General features: G+C 36.7%; 1 protein-coding gene across 1 annotated transcript in view; it reads right to left on the bottom strand.

Annotated features, from left to right (window-relative positions):
• Window positions 1–12,415, bottom strand: part of LOC124101723 (serine/threonine-protein kinase PAK 2) — a 25,823-nt gene continuing 13,408 nt past the window's right edge. Inside the window, exons 6-13 of the mRNA XM_058583581.1 lie at window positions 11,157–11,220; window positions 9,581–9,629; window positions 8,988–9,100; window positions 7,533–7,650; window positions 4,837–4,936; window positions 2,922–3,118; window positions 566–703; window positions 1–138 (exon numbers count right to left, since the gene is read on the bottom strand). Of these exons, the coding sequence (XP_058439564.1) occupies window positions 31–138; window positions 566–703; window positions 2,922–3,118; window positions 4,837–4,936; window positions 7,533–7,650; window positions 8,988–9,100; window positions 9,581–9,629; window positions 11,157–11,220 (887 nt within the window). The 3' untranslated portion in view covers window positions 1–30. The remainder of the gene's footprint in view (window positions 139–565; window positions 704–2,921; window positions 3,119–4,836; window positions 4,937–7,532; window positions 7,651–8,987; window positions 9,101–9,580; window positions 9,630–11,156; window positions 11,221–12,415) is intronic.

Consider the following 12,415-nt stretch of genomic DNA (forward strand, 5'->3'; position numbering starts at 1 on the left):
TAAATTTTTAACATTTTCTTTTCCAGAAAATCAAAAGAGTAGGATGACATTTCCGTAGTTTTTCTGGAGAACCTCCTTGGCCGCCAAGATGTGTGGCGTTAAACTTGTGAGTGGTTTCGCCATATTCAGGAATGGGTGCTGCCAAAGAGAGGAAACAAAAAGTGCATAATTTAGAAGCAAAACATGTTCTTTCAACTAAGGCCTGAAGACTACTTATGAATACAATTGACTTAAACAACCCATATTTTAATACCTGCCCAAACCTCTCATAATCACAACCATAACTTTCATAAATTATTTTGAAAACAGTTGTTTTTAATTGTTCTAAAGATCGACAGTTAAACAGCCCATTAATACACTCACACCAGCACCAAATGGACACAATATTGGATAATACACAAAAACAAAATATCTCGAAATTAAACTTTTACTCCTGGCAGATGAAACCCTAAAATGTAGCAGCTGCCTTATTGCTAGTGATCAATGAACAGTGAAATGAAAACTTTCTGTTGGTTATTCAAAAAGAGTCAATATTTCCCCCAAGTCACATCATTTCCAAATTTACCTCTAGTAATTCCTTGGCTGAACCTCTCTTGTCCACCTCCACTTCAAGACATTTATTCAAGAAGTCCAGGAATGCCAGGGAAACTTTTTGCAGGTTCGCAAGTCCAGGTGCTCCATTGGTGGCAATGAGGTGTAAGGCCTAAAAATAGAACAACATCTGTGACATTCTTTTTATGGGGGGGGGGGTGTGGAATACTGAGGGTTGAACCCAGAGTGGCTTTACCTGTGAGCTACATCCCTAACCCTTCTTTTTAATTTTTGAGATAGGGTCTTACCAAATTATTGAGGCTGGCCTTAAACTTGTGTTCCTCCCTCTTTAGCCTCCCCAGTCACTGGGATTACAGGTGTGCAACCATTGGGTATAGCATTTATGACATTTTTAAGGTAGCTCAACAAGTTATAATGTAATTTATCAAGTTTATGGAACTTTGTGTGTGTGTGTGTGTGTGTGTGTGTGTGTGTGTGTGGTGTTGGAACCCAGGGCCTTGTGCATGCTGGGAAAGCACTCTACCACTGAACAACATTGCCAGCCCCTCTGAATTCTGCAAAGACAATCACTATAAATACTACAGTGAGTAAAATGAGGTTATCATTATCTCTTCCTGCTTGAATTTTGTATCCTCCCTCCTTCCCTTCCTTTATTGTTTCTTCTCCTCCTCCTCCTGCTTAGACTTCCCTCCTTTCCTTCTTCACTCCTTTCTTCGTCCCCTACCCCGCCCTTTCTTTGTAGGGATGGTGCAGGATTTGAGCCCAGGAATATGCTAGGCAAATAAGTGCTTTACCACTGAGCTATACACCAGCCCTCTTGTCATTTATTTGCAGACAGGGTATCTCTAAGTTGCTCAGGCAGGCTCCAACTTGAGATCCTCCTGCCTGAGCCTCTCCAGAAGATGAGATTACAGGTGTGTGCCCCCAGGCCTGGCAGCTTCATCTTTTCTGGGTTGAAGTACAAATGCAATACATTTGCTTAAAGAAAACAAAATCAACAACAACAAAAACCCCACCTGGGGTGCATAAAAGTATATCGAAAGATGGTGACAATCCTACGACCCATGTGGACTATCTTGTTAAACCTTCGCAAGCTTTTTAAAAGTCACATTTCAAAACAATTTGGATCTACTGAAACTCTCTTCCTTCAAAAGCTATATGCCAGCTTCATCATTCCTGAGAACTGACCATAAAAACATTCTAATGGCTAAATTGAATGGTGCCTTAATATGGGTATTTTCATAATTTAACCAATCCCCTTTAGAAAATCTTTGTATTCTTTAATTTTTATTATTACCTTTAAGTTTCTAGAAATGAAATTATTTCTAATAATGGATTTTTTTGTATAACAATAGAGACCCTCGCTGAGTTGCCTGTGAGACAGGAGGAACACTTTAAGGGATCTCACTGACCTTCTTCAAAACAGAAAAGACAAATTGCAAATGCTTTTTCCAAATGCATACTGGATCTTAAAATGTGGATCCTGAAATGTTCCCATGTTGGCCCCTCATTTTCTTGTTATTGATATCTTGCATTACAGTGCAATATACTTACTACAATGATAACTATGTGTATACATATCTATATATTAATACACTTTTGTTGTTTTTTGGCAGTGCTGGGCCTTGAACCCAGGGGACTCATGCATGCTGGGCAAGCACTCTACCACAAATGAACAAATACGGATATACTGACACTTGATATTAGAGTTACTCTTTGTATTGTATTATATAATTCTGTGGGTTTTGAAAAATGAATAATGTCATGTGTCTACCCTTATAACATCATACTGAATACATTCCACTGTGCCTGGCCAACAGTTCCAATTTTCCCACATTCTCACCAGCACTGATTATTGTCTGACATTCGGTGTAAAGGGGTGTCCTGTGGTTCTGATTTGTATTTCCTTAATTACTAATGGTATTGGGCCACATATGATAAAGCTTTTTCAGAGGAGTCATCTTGCTTTCCTCTTTTCTGGACCTTGGGGATCAGAGGCTGAAGTTCAAAGTGGATAACCTGGTTTCTATATCCAGGGTACTTAAATGGGTAAGAAAAGTACCTTCACTGTGTAGAGAGAGGCACATACCTAGGAGACTTCAACTATGTAGAAAGGTGAGTCCATGCTTACTTACACCCCAAACAGGAAACCATACAGCGAATAACAAACACCTACACTCTTTAGCTAACACGGTCAGCTCTGTAACTCAGAAGCAGTGTGACTTGTAGATACAAAGTAAGGGCAGAGGTTAGATTTTATCAAGATTTGATCCTAAATTCTTGGCCAATGAACAACACAAGGAAGTTCCAACTACACTTTAAGGGAAAGTATTGTTCTTGCAGTGAAGCTGGTGTTACACTGGTCTTACCTGTGTGGGATCTTCTTTCATGTATGGAGGCTCTCCTTCCAGCATCTCAATGGCCATGATCCCTAGTGACCAGATGTCAATTTTAGGGCCATAAGCTTTCCCCAGCACCATTTCTGGTGCCATCCAGTAGGGTGTTCCAAGCATGCCAGTGCATGTATTCTGCTCAGGGGTGAGATGAGCACAAAACCCAAAGTTGTCTAAGAAACAAAAACAAAACATCTAGAGTTAATAGCTTCCAGATATGGTTTTGTAAAAGAGTTCACCTCAGATGACATAATTGCATTTGGACTATTTTATTTAAAGAATTTAATAATAAAGTAGTCCAGACTGAGATTAGAATATTTTGGTGATGTTATATACTGCCACTTTTTGCTTCTTCTTCCTACAAAAGAGTGCAAATTATTAGGTGGGCTTTTGTTCTCAATAATACATTTTATCCTAAAAATTTTAGTAAAACTGAAGGAGGTTTATTTAAGAGATCCTTCCATATTAGTGCATTTATCTGCCTCATTTTAAAAACTATAATATATTATGGTGTATTAACACAGCAAATTACCATCTCTTTACTGTTTGATATTGAAGACAGTTTTAGTTTTTCTTTACCATGTTGCATAGAATATCCTTTTACTAATTGTGGTGCTTATATTTAGTAATTCTATAGGAGTGAATACTGAAAAGAGCAACTGTTAGATAAAATAATATTTACAATAAAAAGGAGTGTTTATAAAAGCCAGGTACCATTCAAGCACCTTGTAAAAATATCTAATCCTCATAATAACCCTATGAAATAGGTAAGTTTAAAAGGTAAGTTTAAAAAATTTGTTCTGGGTAATTTCCTTTTTTTAAATTTTTATTCTTTTTGATGGTGCTTAACTACTGAGCCACATCCCCACGCTTTTCAAATATTTTATTTTGAGACAGGGTCTCACACTAAGTTGCTTTAGGACCTTGCTAAATTGCTGAGGCTGGCTTTGAACTTGTGATCCTCCTGCCTCAGCCTCCAAACCACTGTAGTACAGGTGTGCTCCACTAATCCCAGCCCCAGGTATGCTTACTATTTAAATTATTCCACTAATCCCAGCCCCAGGTATGCTTACTATTTAAATTATTATGACATATATGTTTTTAGTTAATTCACTCTAAGATTATTCATCTAGTAAGTGGCAGAGTCACCACAAAACATGATCCAAAAAGTCTAATTCCATTTTCATATGTCTCCACCAACAATGTATATGATTATCTATTCCCAACTTGCCCACTAAGATAATTTAAAGGTAGAATCTTTTATTTTGATGACATGATTGAGTAACTTTTACAGGATGTACTTTAATAGCTCTGCTTGACTCCTCCAGAGGGCATGGCAGGAAACCAGAGATCACTTTGTTTTGCATGACTCTGCTGTGTCTCCTTCTGAAGAACATTAGAAAAGTAGGATGTCTTCCTTGTCATCCTTGAGGTCAGGGTCATACAGCCCTCTCCTGAAAAGGCTATCCTGAGTAAAACTCAGAGAATGCTGAAGAGTACCATGAGAAAAACTAACAGATGGCGGAAACAAATGCAAATTGATCTCTAAGGCAGCATCCACACTAGCACAGGCCCAGGCACTGCTTCTTAGTCCTTTACATGTTTAACCTCCAAAAAAATCCTGAGATTGGTTCTATTATCTTCCTTAGTGAATAAATGAGAAAAGACACACAAAGAGATTAACTTGCCCAAAATTACTGTGCAAATAGTAGCACCTCTGCTATTTAAACCCAGTTCAGTTCCCAGCTCATAGTCTTTACCACTAGATTCTAGCCCCCTCTTCCATATTTTAATTTTCAAAAAATATTAACAAAGGGTTTTTTTAATTTAAAAGGGAGGAAAGCATAATAGAAAATAAACAATGAATGCTTTTCCTTCACTTGTTACTCACTAAGTTTGACGGATCCTTCCATCCCCAAAAGTATGTTGTCACTTTTTATGTCGCGGTGAATCACATCATTGGCATGTAAAAACTCCAATGCCTGTAAGCACTGAACACAAGAAGACACGTATCAATGAAACAGTCCTGGAAAGTTCCATTCACTAGCTCACACAGAGTCATTATAGCAGTAGTTGTGGCCTGAGCACTGTTTGTAGTCTTCAGCCAAAGACCCTGCAATACTTAACATTTATAAAGAAAAACATCCCTCATATGCAAAGTTCTGAAGACATAATACCTTAATTAATAAGAAGATACCCTCCCACACTCTGATCTCATCTAGAGGCATTATTAAATAATGTCTTACTAAGCCCTTTTTTTTTCCCCAGTGATTTTTTTTTTTTAAGACAAGGCCTTTCTATGTTGCCCAGGCTGGCCTCAAACAATCCTCCTGCCTCAGCTTCCTGTGCAGCTAAGACTGCAGACACCTGCCTTGTGCCCAACTCATCCACCACTGATTATTTTCCTTTTCTTTCTTTTTTTTTCTTTTTCAGTGCTGTGAATCAAACCCAGCGCACTATGTATGCTAGGCAAACTGAGCTACATCCCCTGTCTCTACCATGGATTTTTAAAACTTATGGTCTCTTATAAAATGAAGGATATGTCCATATAATATCTAGGCCTTTTCAGGTTTAAATGCCTAGAAGTACACAGCACTTGGTAAACGAGCCTAAATTCTTTAGAAATTATTTCCACAGTAGAGGATAAACTTGTGGTTATTTGCACTTGAAACCTAAGGTACTCAGAAGTCTCATCATTGTGAGCCACTAAGAGAAGCAGGCAAGATGGAGGGTGGTCTGGTTGCATTGAGGGGGGTCGTCAATATAATGTTCTGTCCTCTTCATTTCTTCTCTGGTAGATTTTAGGTCAAGCTATCTCCACAGCCTGACACCAACCAGGAAAATATATGGCTAGGGGTAGAGTTCAGTGTAAAGCCCAGCATGTTTGAGGTCCTAGGTCTGATCCCCAGAGCCGAAACAAAGAAACAAAATAACCACCACAATTAAAAACAAATAAATAAAATAATGTTATTGTGTCCATCTACAATTAAAAATATTTTTTTAAAGTGAAGATAAATTACCCCCTTCCTTAAATACTAGAATAAAGTGAGATTTAAAAAATTCTTTGCCCCATGGTTTTTGAATACAAAATTCACTTGGGAAAAGTGAGTTGTATTTTTATTCTCATTCCCATCAGAGTAGAACAACAAAGTCTGTACATTATTTGTAACTAGTAAAAATACCATTCCAAATATTGTACTATTATACAAAGAAAAACCATATAAATGGTATTTTCATGTTATATTTTCCACACATTTAATCAGATTCTTGAAAAGAATAAAGCCAGAGAAAAATACTTATACAAAAAGTAGAAATAAACTAGTCACAAGTTAAAATTTTGGGCACATAAAAGAAACCCCAAGTGAATGCAGTTAGAACAACTCCTAAAGTAGACTTTATATCAACTATGAAAAAATTGAGAAAAACAAAGTATTAATGGATAAATTCTTAAGTTTTAATTAGTTTTTTAAGTAACCAAATATACTCTGTTAAGAAATATTATATTCACTATGTTTTACACCATAGTCCCTCATAAACTTTAATAATTTTGTCATTTATGACAATGATCCTGTGGCATCAAGACAAAGTAGAATCAGTTTCAGTGACAATAAGCAAATAATTATCCCAAGTCCCCTCTATAGAACAAGTTATGGAGAGACAGATGGAACTTGTTTTGGGCTTATACTTAGGCAATTTGGAAAACTTTACTAGCTTAAGCAAAAAGAAATTCATTAAAAAACATAAAGAAACCACCAGTTCCTTCACCTTCTGTGAGCTCAATAAAGCCAGAGGCTGACTTACTGATATTAAAGATAAATGTGCCTTGTTTGTCTGTAACAGTTCTAGTTCCCAATTTATTTTGGGAGGGGGGTGCAAGTAGGGGTGGGTGCCAGAAAAGGGACACTGGAGATTTAATCCGGAGAGACTTTACCACTGAGTGACATCTCCAGCCCTTTTTACATTTTAATTTGAGACATGGTCTCACTAAGTTGCTTAGGGCCTCCCTATATTGCTGAGGTTGGCCTTGAACTTGCAAATCCTCCTGTCTCAGCCTCCTGAGTCAGTGGGATTACAGACATGCACCACCACACCTGGCTGAGTGGTATATTTTTAAAAGCACCCTACTTTGTTCTCAAAAGTGCACTGTCTAGATGATAAACTATTGTGATGACTGTAAGGAGACTGCAGGTGAATTTAGTTCTTCAAAGACCCTAACCAGGCATGCGTGTAACCCCAGCTACACCAGAGGTGGAAGTAGGAGGATCACAAGTTTGAGGCCAAGCTAGGCAACTTTTGAGATTGTCTCTAAATAAATAAATAAATAAATAGGACTGGAGATGTAGCTCAGTGGTGGAGCACCCCTGGATTCAATCCCCAATTTGGCAAAGGAATAAAAAAGGGCCTAAACCCCATTCCTAAGGTATCCCTACACATGAAGGCCTGAAATGCTCATCTGAGATGAAACAGTATGGGATAACTTGCAGAGGATGTGTACAACCAAAATTCCCTGTGCAGAACAACTTTCCTTTAATTCATCTCTTGCTGACCACACATCACCCTGCTTTATCTCAAAGAAAGCAAACTCACCTCTCTGCACACAGCAGCAATCCGCGCCTCATCCATGCAGGTTTCGGTTACAACATCAGTGAGTGGCCCGCCGTCAAGGTACTCAGTCACTACAAACAAGTCATCTCCGACCAGGTAACTAGAAACAGAACATACAAAACATACCTTTTATTTTTTTAAACATATGACACTCTTTGTTCAAGAGTTCAAATATTAAGCGTCATATTAATAAAACTACAGAGCTGATAGTTTGAGAGCTAAGAAGAAAACTGGAAAGTTACTATGTAATAGCACAAAAAAGCCCAAGGGCCATTATGATATTCATTATGATTTTTAAGTCATAGTTGGCCCATAATAGTAGTCTCGGTGTATAGTTTGGAGTTTTCCAACCAAAATAACCCTTTCGCATAGGGATTATTGGTCTTGTTTTACAGATACAGAGATAGAGGCTTGGAGGGTTGAAGGAACTCATCTAAGATCACATAGAAAGTGACAGAATCAGCATCTGAAGTCAAGTTCTAATGATTCCAACTCCTATGGCTTATCTTAACCAGCATTCCATGCTGACTTGAAATATTATTTTAAAAAGCAGAGAAATGTACCTAAAAATTTATTTCCATGAATGCAGACCTCCAGACCCCATGATTAGGGCTAAAGTCTCAAAATATATTATCATCTCTCCATCCTAAACAAATTTATATGTGGAAGAAAATCACCTTGTAACCATAATGCAATCACCAGTATCATTTTTTACTAGTCATCTTTCATTCATATATTTGAAAACTTTTTTAAAATATTGAATAATATACTTAATTTTCCATTCCATCTTTTTAAAAAAAAAAAAAACATCAATTGCTAATCTATACTAGCTTTTTATTTTTTGGTGTAGGGTACCAGGGATTAAACTCAGAGGCACTCAATCACTGAGCCACATCTCCAGCCCTATTTTGTATTTTATTTAGAGACAGGGTCTCCTTCAATTGCTTAGTGCCTCACTGTTGTTGTTGAACTCACAATCCTCCTGCCTCAGCCTCCCTAGTCACTGAGATTACAGGTGTGCACCACGGCACTTGGCCTACATGAGCCAAAAGATAAACATATACAATTTGCCATGAAGAACAGCATTTGAAATAAAACTGATGCAAATGTTTAAGAATTGTCTGCTGGTCAGCTCTGTGGGTTAAGACATGAATCCCATTTGACCATTTCTTAATGTTTTAGCTTCTGTTCATTTGCATGAATATACACATCATCAGCAATGTGCTTCATTTAGATGCCTGCTCTCACTTGCCAAGTAGTATCCTTGTGGCAAAAGCACCTTCTAACTTGGAGTAGGCTAGTTTCACCTCTCCTCTTTCTCTTTTAAGTTTACTTCTCACTATTGACACTTCAAAGTGGCTATCCTTCATGGAACCACCAGACTATAAATTTCCATATTTTTATCCTAATGTTTAAAAGAACTTCAAACGTGTTTACCTGTCCAAGAAGTGAATTATGTTGGGGTTCTTTAGTTCTTTCATCACCAAAAGTTCATTAAGGATCAGTTCCTTCTGTGAGTGTTTCTTTAAGTCAATCTGTTTAATCATAACCTATAATGGAAACAGAATTGAAAAAAATGGTTTTCCTAGTTCTCTTAGAAAGTAACAAACACCAACCAGTCACTAATTTATAGTAACACATGATATTACATAGTGAGATTATAGCTGACAAAAAATTAATATTTTCACTTGCACACTGACTATGCTCAGTGTTTTATACTACCTGAACCCTAAATATGTTCAGATTTATCTTGAAGTTGATTACCCAACCTAAGATCAGTCCAGTGCCAGGAATTAACCCTCTTTTCACTCCAACCTGGGAAAACATTTTTAAAAAATATTTGCTTATTTATGACATAATTCCTTCTTTGTTCACCCTCATGTGAGAATGGCTATAAAATTATATAGATTAATTCTTGCAACATATATCCAACTAAAAAGTATATTCCTATTGATTATGCTGAGCTTTATCTAGTTTTTCTCCTAAACAAAAAGCTAATAGAACATCTAGAAGTATGAAAAAGTTGCTACCTTTTTCCCCAGAGCCACATCAATAGCAATAAAAACCGCACCAGAAAACCTAGGGGAAACAAGACACAGTCAGAATTCAGATTTCTAAATCACTGCCATTTATAATAGCCAAGGACTTTACCCTTCTCACGGTTAATTTTTAGATTTAGCATCTTAAAAACAGGAAAAGAAAAGGGAAAAGAGGAGGTAATCTTGTAGCTAAAACTTTGATTTGCAATATTTCAGACCTACAAAAATATAGGGGAAAAGATAAAGAAAAGAGTGAATAACAGACACTCATTCTGACAGCTCCCTGCTTAAGAAACAAACAACTGCACCTGGAAGTTTCTGGTGTGCCCTTGCCTGCAGCGTTCTCCCTCCACCTCAGGGAACCTGCATTGGGTGTTCATCCTGTATTTGATGTGCGACTTTCTAAGTGCTTTCCTATACTTTCAATTATGAAGTTGTTTAGGTATTTCTCCTCAATTTGCTTTTAAAAATTCATCTGACTGGCTTGGTGGCACACACCTGTAAAGAGGCTTGAGAAGTAAACTAGTTCAGTGGTGAAGCACCTCTGGGTTCAATCCCCAGGACCACAAATAAACTAATATAATTCACCTGGATTTCTGATACCTATCCACATACATAGGCATGATTCTTATTCACTCATTATTAATTATTCAACATATTATCATGTTCAAAATATTCAGTTGATTTTCAATTTTTTGTTAGCATTAAAATCAGTGCTGAACTGAATTTAGTTGTTAAAAAAGAAATTAAGGATGTTTCCAAAAATTCTCATTCTAAATCCTACTAATTCTCTCTAAGTTCATAGAACATTTTCTAGAGATTAGTAACAATAAAAATTCAAGATGCTCATTTGCTCTAAAGCAATACAGGAAAGAGCTTAGCATAGTTTAAAAACAAATTACTGAACAAAATCAGAGTGGCAGACTCAAAGATCAATACTCAATAATAGGATTCAAAAACATTTTGGGTATTTATTTATTTATTTAGTACTGGGATTGAACCCCAGGGGTACCTTAGCACTGAGCTAACTCCCCAGTCCTTTTTATCTTAGGTTTTAACTAAATTGCTGAGGCTGGCTGAAAACTTGCCATCCTCCTAACTCAGCCTCCTGAGCTGCTGGGATTATAGGTGTGCACCAGCAAGCCCAGATCAATGTGTGGGTTTTTGCTTTGCTTTGCTTTGCTTTTGTTTTGCAATGCCAGGGATGGAAGCCAAGACCTCATGTAATTCAGACACATGCTCTACGCTGAACTTCATACCCAGCCCCAAGTCAAGAGATTTTATGGCCTATAATCCTGCAATAAAGTTGGCTTTTAAACATGTCATGGGCAACTTTTCCATCTAATAACCCCTTACATCTATGAGAAATAACATTCAAGAAGAAACAATGATGTAAAGTCATTGTTAACATGTAGGGTTTTTGAACAATTGCATTATGTATTTACACAATAAGTTACCACTCATAGAATATAGTGAGTTCTTATGTTGGTGTGGGGGAGGGAGGAGAGCTTATGTTGAATACCCAGTAAGTAGTGAATATTATAACAATACAATCATAAACACTTACCCTTGTCCAATTTTTTCATATCTTGTATATTTTGTTTTAGGGTCACCGATGCTCACCATAGTTCCTATTTTAAACAAAAACAACATTGAAAGTTCAGTCAAGCATTTTAAAAACAAATTAATTTTACTATCACCATTCCTTTTAATAAACTCTACTGATTTTAAAACAGTGGTTTTCAAACACATCAAGTTTCAACAATAAATGGTTCCAAACAAAACACTGAAGAAACTTAAGAAAAGCAAAAGTGTGTTCGAAACAAGAAGACACATACTCTCCATTAGGTTGGGACTCCTAATCAATCACTTTCTCAAACATCATGACATTTCAGAACAATTGAATGTTCTAGTCTGCACATGCTTGAAATCCCAAATAACCAGGAGCTGAGGCAAAAGAATCACAAGCTGGAGACCAGTCTTGGAAACTCAGTGAGACCCTGTCTCCAAACAAAAAAAAAAATGAAATGGATTGGGGTGTAGCTCAGTGGTAAAGCACCCCTAGGTTCAAAAACAAACAACAACTTGGCAATTCATGGGAAATTCTGCACTCTACTTTTCTTCCTCACTGCATGTATTATACACTAATGATAAATTATGAAACAACTATCAGTAATAATAAATGAATGATAGCCAAATGAATAATCCTAACTGACTTTTCTGACTATTCTAGGATATCTTTTTTCAATATATTTAGGAAATCACCTCCTACTACAGATATTACTCTACTATGGAATAATCATATATCTGTTTTAGCAATGTTCAAAGTAATGACCAAGAAATGGTAAAATTAGGAGGTTGGATATAAAACCCTAGTGTGAATTCTGATGACCAGTAAAGTCAAAATGTAAGAAAATCACATTAAAAATTCACTTACTCAATATAAAAGAAGACAGGGCCATGTCGAGGAAACTCACATAAATAATCTTATGTAGGTAATTCAATCTCAAGTTAGCTACTAAGATTCAAGCCAAGAAGCTAAGGGCATAAAGACAGGGGATGTGATAACTAAAGGTCACAAATGAATAGTCACACCTAAACTAATTTAGTTTATTTTTTAAAGCAGCAGCCCTATATACAAATATCTCTAGGATGTCACAGTTAAAGCAGTTTTATATTGGAAAATACTGAGGAATCCAGAACAAATAAACGTTGAATACGTAAGTGCTTATAACACCCATCTCTAAAGTATTTTTCCTTGAGCTTTTACATCACATTGTTCTTTATAACTATAGTTAGTGGGGGCTTGTAATCAGACATTATTGT

This window comes from Marmota monax, unplaced genomic scaffold, assembly GCF_021218885.2.
Source record: "Marmota monax isolate L192 unplaced genomic scaffold, Marmota_monax_Labrador192_F-V1.1 WCK01_AAM20220418_F8-fsc00052, whole genome shotgun sequence".
NCBI classification, from domain to species: Eukaryota; Metazoa; Chordata; class Mammalia; order Rodentia; family Sciuridae; genus Marmota; species Marmota monax.